The 19929-nt window shown below is 46.1% G+C and overlaps 3 protein-coding genes across 8 annotated transcripts in view; 2 read left to right on the top strand and 1 right to left on the bottom strand.

The window, feature by feature from the left end:
* Nucleotides 1-16612, top strand: part of LOC116821731 (zinc finger protein 264-like) — a 78806-nt gene extending 62194 nt beyond the window's left edge. For 2 of the 3 annotated variants that reach the window (XM_075070414.1, XM_075070415.1), the window contains exons 3-5: nucleotides 5118-5238; nucleotides 12414-12509; nucleotides 13194-16612. In XM_075070414.1, the coding sequence (XP_074926515.1) occupies nucleotides 5205-5238; nucleotides 12414-12509; nucleotides 13194-13942 (879 nt within the window). In that variant the 5' untranslated portion in view covers nucleotides 5118-5204 and the 3' untranslated portion in view covers nucleotides 13943-16612. Of the gene's footprint in view, nucleotides 1-5117; nucleotides 5239-12413; nucleotides 12510-13154 lie in introns of all 3 variants that reach the window. The other variant, XM_075070413.1, reaches the window with a different exon arrangement.
* The window catches only part of LOC116816480 (uncharacterized), a 560774-nt gene that overhangs the window by 382924 nt on the left and 157921 nt on the right, over nucleotides 1-19929 (bottom strand). The window lies entirely within an intron of this gene.
* The window catches only part of LOC116821735 (uncharacterized), a 310474-nt gene that overhangs the window by 172447 nt on the left and 118098 nt on the right, over nucleotides 1-19929 (top strand). For both annotated transcript variants that reach the window (XM_075070354.1, XM_075070355.1), the window contains exon 7: nucleotides 1668-1750. In XM_075070354.1, the coding sequence (XP_074926455.1) occupies nucleotides 1668-1750 (83 nt within the window). The remainder of the gene's footprint in view (nucleotides 1-1667; nucleotides 1751-19929) is intronic.

Here is a 19929-nt window from a genome sequence, read left to right on the forward strand (position 1 = left end):
TGTAACAGAGAGACTCTGTTACTGGGAGGTTTTCACCATGTCTCGGAGGGTTACACCATGGTGAGAGGGGGCTAGGCCTGAACTGCAATAAAGTCACTCTGTGCTTCACAGTGTGGCAGAACCTAGAATGTTCATTAGCAGGGAAAAATCCTGGGTGGAGTCAGCTTGTGGAATGGACAAAAGCCCCATCTGAATTCTCTCATGTTGCCCTTCTTGCCCTGGTAGGCTACAGAATAATGTCCAGGTTTCACTCCAGATCCACCCAGGGGGAAGGAAATGGCTGCAATGGAGCTGGCTCAGGTAAGGGATTATCAGGAGCTGGTGATGGGCTCTGCTTGGAAGAAGAGTGCTTTACCTAAGCCACTCAAGGACAGATAGAAGAGAACAGCCAATTTCCCAGCTCCCGAACCTTGCACACCTACTGTAGTATACATCCAGAATTATACCATCTTATAGTGCACAGGGATCTGTATTATGTAAGCTCGTTAATATAGTTCGCTTTCCCCTCGATATGGGAAAGATATGCACAACAAGCTTGGGCGAACCAAGCTGAGTTTTTTGCCTGTACACTTCACTCAAAATACACTAGAATACACTGGTTAAAATAAAGCATAAAACAACTTTATTAACTACAGAAAGATAGATTTTAAGTGATAACAGCCGCTGTGGAAAGGAAGATTGGGGGTCAAGTGGATCACAACAGAATATGAGTCAACAGAGTTACGCTTTTTGCAACATAAGTATCATTTGGGATGTATTAGCAGAAGTGTAAGCAAGACACGAGAAGTAATTCTTCGCTCTACTCTCGCTGATTAGGTCTCAACTGGAGAAGTGTGTCCAGTTCTGGGGGCCACATTTCAGGAAAGATGTGGACAAAATGGAGAAAGTCCAGAGAAGAACAAAAATGATTAAGGTCTAGAAAACATGGCCTTGAGGAAGATTGAAAAAACTGGGTTTGTTAGTCTGGAGAGACTCAGAGGGGACACGATCACAGTTTTCAAGTACATAAAAGGTTGTTACAAAGATGCCAGAGAAAATGTTCTTCTTAACTCTGAGAAGGACAAGAACAATGGACTTAAATTACGGAAGGGGTTTAGGATGAGATTAGAAAAAAAATCCCTAACTGTCAGAGTGGTAAGCACTGCAAATAAATGTCTAGGAGGTTGGGAATCTCATCAACTGGGGATATTTAAGAGCAGGCTGGACAACACTGTCAGGGATTCTAGATAGAGATACAACTCCTTCCTAGGCAGTTATTTCCCATTTTGTATGTGTGCAACTGATCGTTCCTTCCTAAATGAAGTACTTTGGATTTGTCCTTTTGAATTTCATCCTATTTACTTCAGACCATTTCTCCAGTTTGTCCAGATGATTTTGAATTTCAGTTCTATCCTCTAAAGTCCTTGCAACCCCTCCCAGCTTGGTATCGCCCGCAAACTTGATAAGTGTAACAGAGACTCTGCTGCTGGGAGGGTTTCACCATGTGTCAGAGGGTTACACCCTGGTAGGAGGGGGCTAGGCCTGTACTGGAGTAAGGTCACTGTGCTTCATAGTGTGGCAGAACTTCGAATGTCCATTAGCAGGGGAAAATCCTGGGGGGAATCAACATGTGGAAAGGACAGAAACCCTGTCTGAATTCTCTCACATTGCCCTTCTCGCCCTGGCAGGCTACAGATTAACGTCCACATTTTGCTCCAGATCATCCCTTCCTCCCTGGGGGAAGGAAATGGCTTCAATGAAGCTGGCTCAGGTAAGGGATTCTCAGGGATCTGGTGGTGGGTTCTGCTTGGAGGGAGAGAAGCAGTAAATGTATAGGAGGGTGGGAGCCAGTGATGAGCTGCCAAAATATTAACAACAGGTTCTCTCCTCCTCACCTCACGAAGGGGTCATGCCCCATCCAACTCCTCCTGCTCCTTGACACGCCCCCCGAGTGCCTCTGACCCATCTCCCATTCCCTGTCCCCTAACTTCCCCCCACCACCTCATCCAACCCCTGCTCCTTCCTGACTGCCCCTCAGGACCCTTGTCCCCATTCAATCCCCTTGTTCCCTGCCCTCTGACCGCCCCGAACCCTATCCACCACCCCCACAACCCACCGAACACCCCCTCCCTGCCCCCTTACCACACTGCTTGGGGCCAGGACCGGGTCCGCTCTGCCGGGACTGCGACTGGCACCGCAGGACCCAACTCCCTGAGCCAGGATGGAGCCGCTCGGCCGGGACTGGTGCTGTGGGGGCCCGAGCTGGACCGGGTCGGAGCCGCTCAGTCGAGACCAGCCCGAGCCAGGGGTGCTTGGCCAGGACCCGGCTGGGGTGATCGGCCGGGGCCAGGGGGAGCCACTCAGGTGGAACCGGACTGAGCCGCGCGCGCTGCCCCCGCCCCCACCCCACCCCCCGGCCCGGCTTACCTGTCAGCTGCTTGTTTCAGGCTTCCCGCGAACATTTGATTCATGGGAAGCGGGGGAGGGGGAGGAGAAGGAGGGTGGAGCGTTCAGAGGAGAGGGGGAGGTGAGCTGGGGCCGGGGGCCGGGTGGACAGCTGCCCGAGCCTTTGTTAAATTTAAAAGCTTTTTTAGAACTGGTTGTCCTGGAACAACTGGTTCTAAAAAGGCTTCTAAATTTAACAACCACAACCGGTTCATGTGACACGGCTGGAACTCACCACTGGTGGAGCTGCTATAGGTGGTGGGAGGCAGGAAATATCTTGGGTGGAGAAAGGGAGGGGACAGGGATGTGACAAACTGCTGAGACTTGTGTACTCTAGGGTGTGATGGGTTTCACCCCGGGGTGCAGTCTGGGGAGCTTCTGGGAACCGCTGTGCCTCTCTAACCCTCAAGCTGGGCTGGCCCTTCTCACCTGCTTTGCTGGAGATTCAGCCCCAGCTCTCCAGGGCCTGTTATCACCCCACAGACAGCAGGTGGCGCCATGCAGCCAGACTACTACCTGAGTGCGTTACCTAAGCCACTCAAGGAGAGAGAGAAGACAACAGCCATTCCCAGCGATAAGTGTTAGCAAACGATCAAAGCAGATTACTTAGCAAATAACCAAAAACTCAAACCAGCCTAACATACTAGATGAATAGAATTTGAATTAGCAATTTCTCACCCTGACTGATGCTAGAAGCAGTCCACCAAGTTTCCATAACAAGCAGAAATCCTTTACCCTGGGACATGCTTCCCCCAGTTCAGTCTTTGTTCCTCAGGTGCTTCAGGAGTTCTCTTGTGTGGGGAAATGAGGCCAAGAGATGATGTCACACCCCACCTTATGTAGCTTTTCCATATGGCAGGAACCCTTTGTTCTAACTCAGTTCCCAGTCCAGTTTGTGGAAAAATACAGGTACCAAAATGAAGTTCATTGTCATGTGGTCTGTCACATGCCCTAGCATGCCCTGCTGAGTCATAGTAGCCATGACTCCTAGGCTGGCTGAACGTTCCAGGAGCTAAGCTCTTCCACAGTCCATTCTTTGTTGATGACCATGAACACTGTCTGGCTTCTCATGTTGTACCTGAAAGCTCGTGTGGCTGTTACCCAGAGTAAGCACATTTGAAGACAGATACAGAGTCAATATCCGTAACTTCAGATACAAACATGATCCGTGCACACAGGTAGATAATCATATTCAGCAATCATAACTTTTCCAGTGACACCGCACATGACTCATCTTGTACAAAATGCCTCATGTCCTAATCATATTATAATCCTGCACTATGTTGAATATGGGCTGTAGTGTCAGATAGGTCCTAATTTCAGCACAGGTGTTGGGAATGAAACTTCCCCTCTTTGTGGAACAGGAATAACCCTCCATCCGGGGCTGGACAACTTCCCAGACTCCCAGTGCTGAAACTGAACCTCCTGACCCTTCATTAGTTACCCCACCCCAGTCTTTGTGGCAATGCAAACTTTATCGGTGATGATTTTATATTCTCTTCCAGGTCATGATAAGATGTTAAATAGCACAGGGCCAAGATCCAATCCTTGCGGGAACCCGCTAGAGAGAAATCCACTCGACCATGGTTCCCTATTTAAAATCCAGTTTTAATCTATTTAATGTATGCCTGTGTATTTTGATCTTTCTAGTCAAAAATTGTGCTACCAACTCATATGCCTACATATATTACATCTGGACTATTAGCTGCAACCAAACTTTTGATCTCATCCAATAAGGATATCCAGTTAGTTTGATAGGATCTATTGTGTCTAAACCTTTTTAATGGGTACTAATTATATTACCCTCCTTTCTTTATTAATGAAATCATATTGCTGCTCCATTTCTCTGCCCAGTATCGATTTCAGACTGACACACTTGTAATTAGCTGCGTCATCTCTTTATCTTTTTAAATATGGCACAGCATTAGCTTTATTCCAGTCTTCTGGAATTTCCCCAAGTGTTCCAAGTCCTAATTAAATCAACATTAACAGTCCACCACGCTCCTCCAGCAGGTCTTTCAAAACTCTAGTTATCTGGACCCCGATTTAAACACATCTACACTTAATAGCTGCTGTTTAACGTCCTGGTGAGTTACTTTGGAATGGAAAGACTGTCACGTCAACATCTATAATATGAGTTACATCATCTGTTTCTCCACCAGGAGAGAAATATTATGAACACTTTTCCTCTTCTGCTGATTGTTGATAATTCTGCCATTTCCATCTAGTAATTTACCACTACCATTGTTAGGATTAATTTTGTCCTTTTAAAAACTTCCTTCTTATTTCCTTGGTTGATCATTGATTTCTGATAGTTCCCTGCCAACTTCTACAATTCTGACCTACTCTAACTTAGATTCTTACTATTGACTTCCCTTTCTTCCATATATTTTTTTGGAGAGTGTTGGGATTCCTACCAGGGAGCCCCACCAGGCCAGAGACAGCCCCATCTCCTATATTAAGCTCTGGTAGTAGCTATGTGATAAATGTGATGACCCTGCTTCTGTTCTGTCAGCTGGGAGACACAAAGTTCTCTCTCTACCCTCTGATGCCTCCTGGCTGCTCTGGCAAGGTGAGGTGGGACTCTGTTAACATGTGCCTCCCGGAGCTTCCATTTACCTGGCGCTGCTGTTGCGTGAATAGTGGGTGTGTGAGTGTGGCAGCAGGTACTGAGTGTTGGACTCTTCTTTCAGGGCCGGTACTTTAAGGAGGTGGCTGTGTATTTCACAGAGAGGAATGGGCTCTGCTGGACCCTGTCAGAGAGCCCTCTACGGGATGTCATGCAGGAGAACTATGAGACGGTGACCTCGCTGGGTAAGGAGTCCTGTCCCCTGGGTTATTAGAAGCTGTGGGGTCTCTAAAGAACTGAGCAGTAAATACTTTATACCTTTTCATCATCCAAGTTTTGACAAGTTTCTTTGTCCCCCTTTTTTTCCTTATCTCCCATACACTAGCAGGCAGCAGGGAGGGAGGAGGTAAAGAGAGACAAGGAGGGAACACAAGAACTCCAAGGTGCCAGGAGGTGGTGCCAGCTGCAAGTAATGGGAAGAGGAGAGGGAGGGGGGGCACCAGGAAGTGGGCTGGGTGGGGTGGGGAGGAGAGGGGGGGGACGGGTGGGGATCCGACTTTAACCCTGAATCCCTACCCAACCTCAGTAAATCCCAGACTTCAGCGTAACCACTCTCACAAACCTCAACTGAATATAATGAACTGTAGCAAGCTTAGGCTACGTTTACTAAATCGTATCACTAAATCGACACGGTGACCATCGGCGGATCACTGTAGGGGCGCCTTTTCGCCATTAGCACCCTTGTTTATGCCTAATGTTTCTTTTCCTGGCACCTGTATTTCAACATTTCTTATTTCTGCTTAAAGGTACATACAACATTTCTTTAATCCATTCTTATTTTTACAATATAATTCATTCTACTTTCCCACTTATTTATTAATAATTCCAATATACGAATGCATCCAACTGCTGAGATAGTGCATAGCAATCTAATTGCTAAAGCCCACCTCAAACTTCCTTCTTTCAGAATCCTGTGGCGTATTGCACCTGTTTGTGGTTCCTCGTTAGTCTCTCAAAATCAAGGAGCAAAATATCTGACCTGGGATTCTCTCCTTAGACCTATTCCGATAAATCCCAGACTTCAGCATAACTACTCCCACAAAGCCTCCACCTAATATAAGGCCCTCAACTGTAGCAAGCTTAATAACCCATTTATTTATGTTCACCTCCTTGCCCCTGCATGCATGTTCCAAGCTAATAAGCAATACTCTGATAATGACATCTTACCTCTAGTGACTATAAAATTTTCCCCAAGACATGAGACTAGGTCATAAAATCAGGTCAAGGTCAACAGGAGTGAGAGTTTGGAGACAGTCTTATCTCCCCTCTCCCCATCTGCAGCAGCCACAAGCTGTCTTCCCTCCAGGCTCCTTTGATCTTTTGAGCTTGTCCCTCCTGAGGTTGCATGGCCCAGTTCTTGTTGCTTACCTTCTCTTTTTCTGGAAGAATTAGAGGCTGTTGCTCCTGAATTTTAGTGTTTAATTCCCCAGCCTTCTCCACACACTGGGGGAGTTTAATTGTCCCTCCCATTGCACCTGCGTCACTAGATTTCCTAATACCCCAAAATGTGCTTTTGCAATGTCACAGTTCTGGGCTAGCTAAGCCTTTGACATGCCTTCATGGTCTGCTCAAGGAATGTCCGTGGGAGGATCTTAACTTGGCTGAGTGAAGCATACATGGACTAGTTATGTTTTTGGGAGCAGGAAGAACTGGGCTCGTAGATGCAGGGAGCTCTACTGGAGTGAAGACAAATGGACATGCACAGTGAAAGGAAACTAAACTGTTTTCTACAGCATCATGGCTCAAGGGCATTGGCCAGTATGGACTATACTGTCTTCTTTGCTTATCTGTGCTAATCTAAGGACTTTCCAATGCTGTGTTTCAGTTCACTAATAAATCCTGCTATGTTTTAAAAGTCTACCCAGTGTCACAGCAAAATATTGCTGTGCGCATTGAATGAGGAACAGTCTCTGAAGAGGAGTGTAGTTCAGCTGGACCTGCTGGCAGAGTTCACAGGTTGAAGTAGGAGTGTTGAAGCCAGAGGCTTCATAAGCACTGTTTAAAAGCCCAGGCATTGCACAGATCCTATGGATCCATGACGGCATGCCTAATGGGGAAAGGATATAAAACAGGGAAAGGATCTCAATCCGTATTTACCATGACCCCCTCATCAGTCCTTGTGGGAATCCCTGATCAGCTCTAAAGTGTATTAAAACCTTCCTTAAAGATTTACCTCTTAGTTATCAGGTCATGTCAGTTTTGTTAGAGGGCCTCCCACTTCCCTGGTTCTTGTCACGCAGACAGCAAAAGAATATAATGCCATAATGCCATGTTTATTGCGGTTAGTTTTCAAGCAAGCTTATTCCTAAGCCCTTCACGCCAGTCAGGCTTATCTCGATGCGCCAATAGAGTCTGTTCCCCTGTGTTCCATTCCCAGCTCTGATGCTCCAGAGCCTTGCCTGTGTTTCTGTTCCCCCGCTTAACAAACATGATTCCAATTTCCCTTCCCTCTCTATTTTATATAGTCATATTCTCAGCTATACCTTAACCAATCATTTTACTGAAATTTAACTAATCAATCCTAACATATTGTAACAATTCTCTAACCAATTATATCCCACTACCCTAATTAACTTACACCTAGGAAAATTAACTATACATCAGACAGAAACAATTAGAGAACCAGACAGATTAACAATAGAAAAGTGATGGCCATAAAGATAAAACAATACAGAAATGAGAGTTTCAATACCACAACCATTGAGAAGTGATTTCTTGCCAGACAGGATGCTGTCAAACTAAGTTTTCTTAACCATCCTCAGATGTGTTTCTTTATCTGGTGGTGATGGGCACTATCAGGACAGGATCATCTTCCTAACCGCCCAATAGCACCTTATTTCAGTGTGACTCGTTTGGTATATGAGGATGTGACCGTATGCTTCCCAGCTTATGGCTTCTTCTGCTGCTTAGCCAGAGGCCTTAGCCTAAGAACAAGGGCTCAGATTATCCTAGTGAGAGAAGGCCCACACACAGGCAGACTCTCATTTTGATTCTTTGTTTTTATAGCCCGGTAACTAGCTAAGTGATAAAAATACACCTAAGTTCTTAAAGCATAGGCTTTACAGCCAAGGAAGCTGGTCTTTGGATGTTACTCACTAAAAAGGATGCTTACTTTCATGCTTACTACATATTCCTGGGACACAGACGTTTCCTGCATTTCGTGGTAGCTGGGAGCCACTTCCAGTTCATAGCGCTTCCCTTTGGCCTGTCCTTGGCTGCCGGAGTGTTCACAAAATGTATGATGCCAGTGGCAGCTTATCTGACACATCGAGGGATGCAGATCTTCCCATATCTCAATGACTGGCTCATCAAGGGCAGGTCTCTGGGGCAGGTGCAAAGGAGCCTCAGTCTGGTGCCCTGCACCTGTAGTGAGCTGGGCCTGCTAATAAACACATATATGTCCACGTTGTCACCAGTCCAGCGCATAGAATTTATTAGAGCATTTCTTGACAACTCGCGGGCCAGGGTCTGCTTTCCGGAGGTGCATTTTTGGGCCTTATTGGACCTAATTTCCCACGTAAAGAGCCACCTGCTCATCATGGCCCACACGTGCCTGCGACTGATGGGCCACATGGCCGCATGCACATACATGGTCAGCCATGCTTGACTTCATCTGTGGCGTCTGCAAGCATGGTTGGCCTCGGTCTATATTCCCAGCAGGTACGCCTGGACCGAGTCGTCACAGTGCCCAGCCACAGCCTCTCATCCCTGGACTGGTGGCTGGATCCCAAGTCGGTGCTGCAAGGAGTTCCCTTCATGACCCTATCCCTGTCGTACACCCTCCTCTTGGACATGCAGCTCCTGACAGACAATACCACCACAATGTATTACACCAATAGACAGGTGGGTGTCAAATCTTCAGCCCTTTGTTGGGTGACACTCAGCCTCTGGGACTTTTGTGTGCAGCATGCCAGTGATCTAGTAGCCACCCACCTGCCAGGAACCAAGAACGTCCTGGCAGATCAGCTCACCAGGACCTTCTAGTCTCGCCATGAATGGTCACTCCATCAGGAGGTGGACAATGTAATCCTGCACAGGTGGGGGACGCTGCAGGTGGACCTGTTTGCATCCAGGCAGAACAGAAAGTGCCACATGTTCGGTTCTCTGCAGGGAAGGGACAAAAGTTCCCTGTTAGATGCCTTCTTGATTCAGTGGTCGGGAGCGCTGATGTCTCCCTTCGTGTCGATGCCTTTAATCCACAAGATCCTGGTAAAGATGATGCAAAATAAAGCAAATATCATCCTCATAGCCCCCGCATGGCCTCACCAACACTGGTTTGGCATGCTGTTGGGTCTTTCAGCGGCCATCCCACTGCAACTGCCTCTTCAGCCAGATCTGCTGTCCCAGAAACACAGCAATCTGCTGCATCTGTATCTGGCGACGCTGCACCTGACAGCTTGGCTTCTGCGTGGATAAGCACGGATGAATGGCAGTGCTCTGATGGTGTCCAGCAGGTCCCGCTGGGCAGCAGAAGACCCTCCACCATGGCTACCTACATGGCAAAGTGGAAGCGGTTCACGTGTTGGGCCTCTGACACATTTGCGCTGAAGAGGCCCCACTGCAGCACATCCTGGACTTTTGCTGCACTTTAAGCTCCTGAGCCTGTTGCTGTCTTTCTTCAGGGTACACCTGGCAGCCATTTTGTCGTTCCACACTGTTTCAAGGCAGGACCTGGGGATTACAGTGGATGAGAAGCTGGATATGAGTCAGCAGTGTGCCCTTGTTGCCAAGAAGGCTAATGGCATATTGGGCTGCATTAGTAGGAGCACTGCCAGCAGATCAAGGGAACTAATTATTCCCCTCTATTCGGCACTGGTGAGGCCACATCTGGAGTATTGTGTCCAGTTTTGGGCACCCCACTACAGAAAGGATGTGGACAAATTGGAGAGAGTCCAGCAGAGGGTAATGAAAATGATTAGGGGGTGGGGCACGTGACTTACAAGGAGAGGCTGAGGGAATTGGGATTGTTTAGTCTGCAGAAGAGAAGAGTGAGGGGGGATTTGGTAGCAGCCTTCAACTACCTGAGGGGAGGTTCCAAAAAGGATGGAGCTTGGCTGTTCTCAGTGGTGTCAGATGACAGAACAAGGAGCGATGGTCTCTAGTTGCAGTGAGGGAGGTCTATGTTGAACTACAAGGGTGGTTCAAAAAAGGGTGGCAGCAAAAAAACTTCAGGACCAGACTTCAAAGAGAAACTGCTGCGCTTCAGTTCATCTGAAATTGCCTCCACCAGCTCAGGATTAAAGCAGAGACTGTGAATGGCTTGGCCAATACAAACCAGTTTCTCCTCCCTTTTTCACACCTCAGCTGCTAGAAGAGGGCCTCATCCTCCCTGATTAAGACTAACCGTTGTTATCTCTCGCTGCTTCTTCTTGCCATATATATAACCTTTGCCCCTGGAAATTTCCACTACATGCATCCGACGAGTTGGTATTCACCACGAACAGCTTCATGTGTCCAATACGTCTGTTAGTCTGATAAGGTGCCACAGGACTCTTTGCTGCTTACAGTTCCAGACTACACAGGCTACCCCTCTGATACAAGAGTGGTGAAGCACTGGAATGCGGCTTCCGCAGCGGACGGTGGTGGATTGTCCAATCCCATAGAGTTTTTAGGCCAGCCTTGAACAAAGCCCTGGTGAGGAATGATTTAGTTGATGTTGGACTAGATGACCTCTAAGTCTCTTCTAACCCTTAAAAAGGACAGTCTCGCCCATTCCCTGATGGCGCATGATTCTTGATAAGGTCTGGAGTACCTCTACCCTCATGTGTTGGGACATGGTCTCCTCTTGCGACCTGAATCTCTTGTGTTGACAAGGCTCCATGGCGTCCCGTTTGAAACTCTTTGTTCCTGCTCCTCCTGCTTCTCTCCTGGAAGGCTCTCCTTTTGGGTCACTTATATCTTTGGCCCGCTAGGGTGTCTGAACATCAGGGCACTCACATCAGAGCCGCTTATAATGGCCTTCTATAAGGACAAGGTCCAGCTGCGTCTGCACTCGGCCTTTGCAAGCTCTCTCCCGGTTTCTACTGGTACAAACACTATACTTACTGGGGGTTTTTTTGTCCAAAAGCCTATGCAATGGGTGAGGAACTCAGGCTGCATACGCCGGATGTCAGGATGGGCCGCGTTGGCTTCTACATTAGATAGAATGAAGCTGTTCTGACAGTCACGCATGTTGGTGTACTGCGCAGACAGGATAAGGTGCCCATTTGCCCAGGGAATCTTGTCTTGGATCGTGGCCTGCGATCTGCTACGTCTTATAACTGTGTAAGGTGCCCCTGTCGACTAAAAATGATGCCTCACTCCAGTAGAGTGCAGGCATCAGCACCTCTGGCGCAGGTGCGATCCAAGAAATCTTGTCTGGCTGCAGGCCTGGTGAGATCAATGCGGCGTGATGAGGGTTATTTCAGCAAGCATATTCCAAAGCTCTTCACACAAGTCTGGGCTTATCTCGATACGCAATGAAGTCTGTCCCCCAAGTGTCCGTTCCCAGCTTTGACGCCGCAGGTGTACTTACCCCCGAACCTTTCCCAGCTCTGACACTGAAGGACTTTGCCCTGTGTCCCTGTTCTCCGTCCCTATTCCCATTCCCCCCTTACAAATGTGATTCAATTCCCTTCCCCCTGTTCAACACCAGTTTAGTATAATAATCTCAATATCTATCCAATCATTTTACGAAAATTTAAACAACGCAATCTAACGTGTGTAACACAATTCCTAACCATTATATCCCACTGACCGCTATGAACTTGATCCTAGCAAAATTAATGATTAGCAATTCAGACAGAAAACAGTTAGAGAACTGGGACAGGTTAACAATGAGAAAGTAGGGGACCATAAAGATAAAACAATACAGAAAATGAGTTTCCAACTGCAACCATTGAGAAGTGCTTCTTAGCCAGACATCGTGCTGTCAAACTAAGTTTGCTTTTAACCATCTTTCAGATGTGTTTCTTTATTCTGGTGGGTGAGGGACTATCAGGACAGGATACTCTCTACAACCAATAGCCTTATTTCATGTTGGACTGGTTTGGAGGGCACGATATGACCTCGCTCACCAGCTTATGGCTGCCCTGCTGCTTAGCCAAAGGCCTATAGCCTAAGAACCAAGCTGACTATCTAGTGAGAGAAGAGCCCATCACTAGGCAGACTGTGATTTTGATTGCTTTGTTTTTATAGCCCGGTAACTAGCTAAGTGATAAAAATACACCTAAGTTCTTAAAGCATAGGCTTTACAGCCAAGGAAGCTGGTCTTTGGATGTTACTGACTAAAAATGAGCTGGGGGTAAAACCATGGAATATTCTTTGTGACAAGTATCCCACAAATTCCACTGACCTCCCTTGTTTTCTTTGCTTTGAGCAGGGTTTCCGGTTTCCAAACCTGATGTGATCTCAAAGCTGGAACGAGGGGAAGAGCCATGGGTCGCAGACCTTCAGGGCTCTGAGAATGCCTGCACAGGTGAGGAATTGGTTAAACCAGGGGTCGGCAACCTTTCAGAAGTGGTGTGCCAAGTCTTCATTATTCACTCTAATTTAAAGTTTTGCGTGGCAATAATACATTTTAACGTTTTTAGAAGGTCTCTTTCTATAAGTCTATAATATATAACTAAACTATGTTGTATGTAAAGTAGTAAGGTTTTTAAAATGTTTAAGAATCTTTATTTAAAATTAAATTAAAATGCAGAGCCTCCCGTACTGGTGGCCAGGACCCAGGCAGTGTGAGTGCCACTGAAACTCAGCTCTCACGCGTGCCATAGGTTGTGTACCCCTGGGTTAAACCAACTCAAAAACTGTCTGAAACATTTGGGATGCTCTACAGAGACCTTGTGAGCTCTCCAGTTTCAAGATTGTTCCCTGCAGATGTGGAATCATTAGGCAGATGTCATTCATGGCTTCCCACCTATCGTGACTGACAGCTAGCAGCAGGTCCCTTCCCAACCTTGCTTTCCTCTAAGTGTTCTGGGGAGATGTGGACCAAAACTGATCCCTTTCTCCTCTGGGGAAGGGTTTGGGGAAAATCAGCTCCTGATAGCTTTGATCTCTCCCGCACATATTTTGTTTTTTTTGATTCCTGTCTCTGAGATTTCCTTTCTCTCTGGCACAGAGAGTGACACGTGTCTGAATTCTCTCTCTATCCCATCAGGTGATGGGATGGTGAGTGAGAATGAGGAGGAGAAACCCCAGCAGGAAGATGCTGAGAAAGTAGAACCACATGGGATGTTATCGGGAAGATCCAAAGGGAATGTTTCTGGGAGTTGTGCACTCCCAGAAAACGCAAAAGCCTGTGAGACTCTGCAGATGCCAGAGGAAAACTTGAGGAGCCACTCAGACCTTATTACTCGTGAGAGAATCAACGTGGAAGAGACACACTACATATGCCATGAGTGCGGGAAAAGTTTCAATGGGAGCTCAGACCTCTTCACACATCAGAGACTTCACAGGGGAGAGAGACCCTACATGTGTTCTGAGTGTGGGAAAAGCTTCAATCAGAGCTATACCCTTATCAGACATTGGAGAACTCACACTGGAGAGAAACCCTATACCTGCTCTGACTGTGGGAAAAGCTTCAATCAGAGCTCAACCCTTATCAGACATAGGAAAATCCACACGGATGAGAAACCTTATGGATGCTCTGAGTGTGGGAAACGCTTCATTGATAGTTTAGCCCTCATCTCACATCAGAAAATCCACACAGGAGAGATGCCCTATACATGCTCTGAGTGTGGGAAAAGTTTCAATAATAGCTCTGACCTCATCAAACATCGTAGAATCCACACAGGAGAGAGACCCTACGTGTGTTCTGAGTGCGGGAAAAGCTTCAATCAGAGCTCAATCCTTGTTAGACATCAGAAAATCCACATGAGAGAGAACTGGAACAAATGCCTTGGCTAGGGCTGGCCAAAGATGTTCCTTTAAAAAAAAAATCATATTTGCTAATTCCCACATATGATCTTTGTACCATCTTCACTATAGTCTCTCAGCTCCCCCGGATAAGTTGCCTGCTTCTGCCTTCTGCAGCTCACCCTTCTTTGAGGTCAGTCCTGTGATCTTTTCTATCAGCTCCTTTCCTATGAGTCGAAGGAATGTGTCTCCCTCCAGCCAGGAATGTTCATCAGCTCCAGGTGGGAGAGAGGTTTTATCAACAAGCTACACTGAGGCAAATACTACCTGTGCCTTCCATCCACTAGGACTGTACATGGTGTTGGCTGCTCAAATTAGTGATCCTGGTGCAAAAAGACAATTATAGTTGTAGGGCAGATGCACCCAGGTGCGGTTGACATTAGCTTTCCCCTTGACCTGACCTAAACTCCATCACTGTTCCTAGACTAAACAAACCCTGAGCATCAGGGTTATACTGTTCCCCCATTTCACAGCAATTGTTAGTCATCAGGTTCCCCCTTCGGGAACAAATTGTTTCATTCCTGGTTGCTCTGATGTTGCTTCAGGTTGTGCTGCAGAGCAGATACTTGTCCCTCCATTTTCCTCACTTAAAATATATTGAACTGTAACAAAGAGCAGGAACAGGGCAGGGATAGGGAAAAATGTCATTTCACCCTCTGTAACAGAAGAAGATAAGGTAAATCAGAGGGATTCCCTTGTTCCTCATCACCATCCCAGTCCCCATGTTGTTCAGTTGGTTAGGTCAATATTTTTTCTAAAGCGCTGAGAAGAGTATTCCCTACTAAATGACTTGTAACTAAGGAAAATACCCATGCATTTGGTTCCCAAAGCAGTTGTGGTCCAGGCTCTGCAAGAGGTTGCTCCTGAAGATATCTCCTTCCTAATCAGGTGCGTGTTGTCTATTATTTGGGAAATGCAATCCCTATCGAGGTAGGGATGGGAAAAATGGAAGTGACATTTCTGTTCAGCTCACCCCTGGGAGATGCTGCAAATGTGTAGAAAATGAAATCCATGTTGAATGTGATATAGCTGCAGAAAGAAACCTATTTTTAATAGATACCTGACATCTGGTGTCTTACAGGGATGCTAAGCCGCATCTGAATTTAGTCCCTAATTTAATCTGTGCCACCAGATTAAAGAAATAAAAGGACATTTTGGGGGAGTTATACCTCACTATCGTTACTGATCTGTTGTGTGGTTGGTGAAGAATTCTATGCCAGAGAAGTGTAAAACTACTCCAAGGAAGATCAAAGATCTGACAAGAACTCAGGTAGAAATTGCAGATACTAGTGGTTGATTTTCACCCCGGAGATGGAAGCTATGGTGACCTGTGGCCCAAGTAAACTATTTTTAGAATGCTGCTCCCTAGTTAAATGGCATTGGTCACACTCCTAAAAGATGCCATGATTAAATTGTGAACAATTGTCCTTTACCATTTGGATCCAAAGTTTCATGAAGCACAGAGAGAAACAGCGGATTCCTTCAGAGCCATTCCATGCCTGTGGGTCCCAATCTGGCTGCCTTATTGGACAAGAAGCACTTGCATCCTGGGCAAATGATTTGTAGCCAATGAGAGAATGTATCCGATCCCAAGTTCATACTGCAGGATATATGAATACTGAGTCCAATGTCTGTGGTTTGGTCTCTTAGTTTACTCTTGAATCTAATGCATTTGTATCACTTCTCCACCTCCTGCTACTCTAAAAGATTAGAAAGTGAAAATAGAGCACAGGTGGTTTTTCTCATGATACAATCTTCCCACATCGTGTGAGACCCCTTCCACCCACACTTCTGGGAGAAGACCCAGGGAAAAACGAACTGACAGAAGTGGAAGGCTCCTAGGTTATTGTAGATCGGACTTCACACAAAGCTGACTGGGGCCACGTCTAGACTACGTGCCGTATCGGCGCGTTAAAATCGATTGCTCGGGGATTGATATATCACGTCTAATCTAGATGGGATATATCGATCCCTGAGCGTGCTTATTTCGATTCTGGAACTCCACCAACCCCAACGGAGTTCCGGAATCGACATGGCGAGCCGCGGACATCGATCCCGCGCGGTGAGGACGGGTGAGTAAATCGATATTAGATATTCGACTTCAGCTACGTTATTCACGTAGCTGAAATTGCGTATCTAAAATCGATTTTACCCCGTAGTGTAGACCAGCCCTGGGTGGAAATGGGAATTAAGAGAAAACTGCCTATCGGTTTATATTTTATAATCTTTGAATAAGTTGTTTCCAGCGACAATGAAATTAAACATGAAGTTAATTAGTGTAAGAGGCTGATTCTGTGATAACTTTCAGTGTTACAATATGATTTGGGTTTTCTTCTAGTTCTCTCCCTGCCCCTTCCTACTATATTAGAAATGGTGGTTAATCCTGAAATTAAAACCTCACTCCAAAGGAATTAGAGTGGGGGAATATGTGAGAGAAATAGCCTGTATGAGAAGAGAGACTCAGTATGGACTGTAATTATTTCTATTTAAAATGGAGTTTATTTTGATAAATTTTAAAAAATCTTCTGTTAAGAGGAAAATTACTTGAGACAAGATGTGTAACCTTTTACCCATTCCCCGTAATGCTGGTGTGTTTTTGTTTGTTTGTTTATCTCTCCTCCGGTTGTTGTTCTTTAATAAAAGAATAGTTTTGGTTTGAAAGCAATCTTTATTCCATTAGTTGAAAGCAAATAGATCCCTACGAAGCAACGGTCAATTTTCTTAAACCTTCATAGTGCATTGTCTGCACCAGTCACAATCCCCTCCTAGCAGTACAAACACTGCACTTCTGTACATAGCAAGAAATATTAGTGGCTTTCAGCTTCAAATGGCTGCCTCAAGGTATCCCTGATCCTTATGTGCTCTGCCCCTCTAATAGCCCTTGTCTCTGGCTGTTCAAATTCAGCCTCCAGATGCTAAGCCTCAGTGGTCCAGCCCTGTGTGAAACTTTTCACCCTTCCTCATGGTGCTTAAAATAGAATCATAGACTTTAAAATCAAAAGGGACCATTATGATCATCTAGTCTGACCTCCTGCACAATGCAGGCCACAGAGCCTCACCCACCCACTCTTGTATCAGACATTTGTTTGAGCCATTGAAGTCCTCAAATCATGGTTTAAAGACTTCAAGATGCAGAGAATCAGCTAAACCCTGAGCATGTGGGCAAGACTCACCAGCCAGACTCCCAGGAAAGAATTCTCTGTAGTAACTCCAATCCCACCCCATCTAACATCCCATCACAGGCCATCGGGCATATTTACTGCTAATAGTCAAAGACCAATTAATTGCCAAAAATTAGGCTATCCTATTATACCGTCCCCTACATAAATTTTCAAGCTTAGTCTTGAAGCCAGATATGTCTTTTGCCCCCACTACGCCCCTTGGAAGGCTGTTCCAGAACTTCACTCCTCTGATGGTTAGAAACCTTCATCTAATTTCAAGTCTAAACTTCCTGATGGCCAGTTTATATCCATTTGTTCTTGTGTCCACATTGGTACTGAGCTTAAATAGATCATCTCTCTCCTGGTTTTATCCTCTGATATATTAGAGAGATGCAATCGTATTCCCTCAACTTCTTTTGGTAAGGCTAAACAAGCAAGCTCTTGAGTCTCCTTCATAAGACAGGGTTCCATTCCCGGATCATCCTGTAGCCTTCTTGTATCTCTTTCAGTTGAAATCCTTCTTCGTAAACGTGGACCCAGGAACGGCACAGATTATCCAACGAGGTCACAGTGCGTGTATAACGGTACAAACTTATTCTACTGAAATCTTGCCTGTGACCGCAAGATTCGCCTTAGCTTTTTCACGGCATATACTTGTCAGCTCATAGTCTTCTGTATCACGCAACCCTAGGTCCTCCCTTGTTACTTCCAACTGATGCATCCCAATTATAACACTAATTCTGTTCTTAGTAATCCTAAGTGCATGACTCTGACTTTTCACTATTAAATTTGACCTATTACATTACTCCAGTTTACAAGGTCGATCCAGATCTTCCTGTCGAATCCATTCGTCTCTGTAATTGGCAATATCTCCCGCTTTGTGTCATCGAATTTATTAGCACATTCCCACTTTTTGTGCCAAGGTCAGTAATAAAAGATTGGTCCCAAAACTGATCCCTGAGGAACTCGACTAGTAACCTCCCTCCAGCCTGACAGTTCACCTTTCAGTACGACCCGTTGTAGTTTCCCCTTTAACCAGTTCCTTATCCACCTTTCAGTTTTCATATTGATCCCCATCTTTTCCAATTTAGCTAATTCCTCATGTGGAACCGTATTAAATGCCTTACTGAAATCGAGGTAAATTAGATCCATTGCATCTCCTTTGTCTAAAAAAATCTGTTACCTTCTCAAAGAAGGCGATCAGGTTGGTTTGGTACGATCTACCTTTTGTAAAACTATGTTGTATATGTTCCCTTCACAAACAAATGGCCAAAAGCACACTCAACAGTCATTCTGCACTGGCTCAGCCTGTGCTTGAACCGCTCCTTGCTGCTGTCAAGGTTTCCCATGTATGGCTTCATAAGCCATGGCATAAAGGGGTAGGCAGGGTCTCTCAGGATCACAATGGGCATTTTGACTTTCCCCACAGTGAACTTCTGCTCCAGGAAGAAAGTCTCTGCTTCCAGGTTCCTGAACAGGCCAGTGTTCAGAAAGACGTGTGTGTCATGCACCTTACCGGGCCAGCCTGCATTAATGTCCATAAAATGCCCACGGTGATCCACAAGTGCCTGCAGAACCATAGAGAAGTATCCCTTCTGATTAATGTACGCCGTGACTAAGTGGCATGGTGTCAGAATTGGAATATGTGTGCCATCTACCACACCTCTGCAATTAGGGAAGCACATTTGTGCAAAGCAATCCACAATGTCACACACGTTGCCCAGAGGCACAGTCTTTTGGAGTAGGATGCAATCAATGGTCCTGCACACTTTTGTCAACACATCTCCAGTGGTCGACTTTCCCACCTCAAACTGATTAGTGACCAATTGGTAGCAGTCTGGAGTAGCCAGCTTCCACCGTGCAATTGCCACCCACTTCTCCAATAACAGGGCAGCTCTCATTTTCATGTCCTTGTGCTGCAGGGTTGTGGCGAGCTCATCACACAGTCCCATGAATGTGTCTTTCCTCACCCGAAAGTTCTGCAGCCACTGCTTGCCATCCAAGATGTGCATGACGATGTGGTCCCACCACTCAGTGCTTTTTTCCTGAGCCCAAAAGTGGTATTCCGCTGTGGTCAGCACCTCCATGAATGACACAAGCAATCTCGTGTGAAAGCTACTATGCATGGCGAGATTGGTGTTGAACTCCCCTTGCCTTTGTAGTTTAAGGAATAACTCCACTGCCACTTGTGATCCGTTAATAAGAACGAGCAGCATATTGGTCAAAATGCAGGATCCATTCCTGCAGGGATTGCTGGGCTGCAAAGCAATGCATCATGGAGTATTTGGGACATGCCTTCCCACAACTCTTAGCAGCAGAAGAGGAAGAAATGCTTAGTGGGATACTGAGTGCACCACTCGGAATATCGCTGCAAGTGCCTCAAGTGTGAACATGTAGCTGACAGTGTGAACGCACAATAGCGGTTCCCTTCAGCGCTCTCTCCTTCCCAGAACCGAAGGTAGGTATGGAGTGGAATTTGGGGGGGCGTGGGCTCTGGGCATTCTGGGTACCACTGAAATTTTTACAAACCTGCTCGCCCCTGTTGTGCACTGCACTCCTTGATTCTCTCCAGCTGCTCCCTCTCTACAGACATTTTTCTACCACATCTCTCCTCTTCTGTGCTCTCTCTTTCCCTGCTCCTGTTTGTTTTCTATGGGACCTGTCCCCATGGTTCTGTGTTGTGCAATACAGACTCATAGACTCATAGGTCAGAAGGGACCAACATGATCATCTAGTCTGACCTCCTGCACAAAGCAGGCCACAGAACCCTACCCATCCACTTCTATAAAAACCCCTAACCTATGTCTGAGTTATTGA

The sequence above is a fragment of the Chelonoidis abingdonii genome, chromosome 11, assembly GCF_003597395.2.
Source record: "Chelonoidis abingdonii isolate Lonesome George chromosome 11, CheloAbing_2.0, whole genome shotgun sequence".
NCBI classification, from domain to species: Eukaryota; Metazoa; Chordata; order Testudines; family Testudinidae; genus Chelonoidis; species Chelonoidis abingdonii.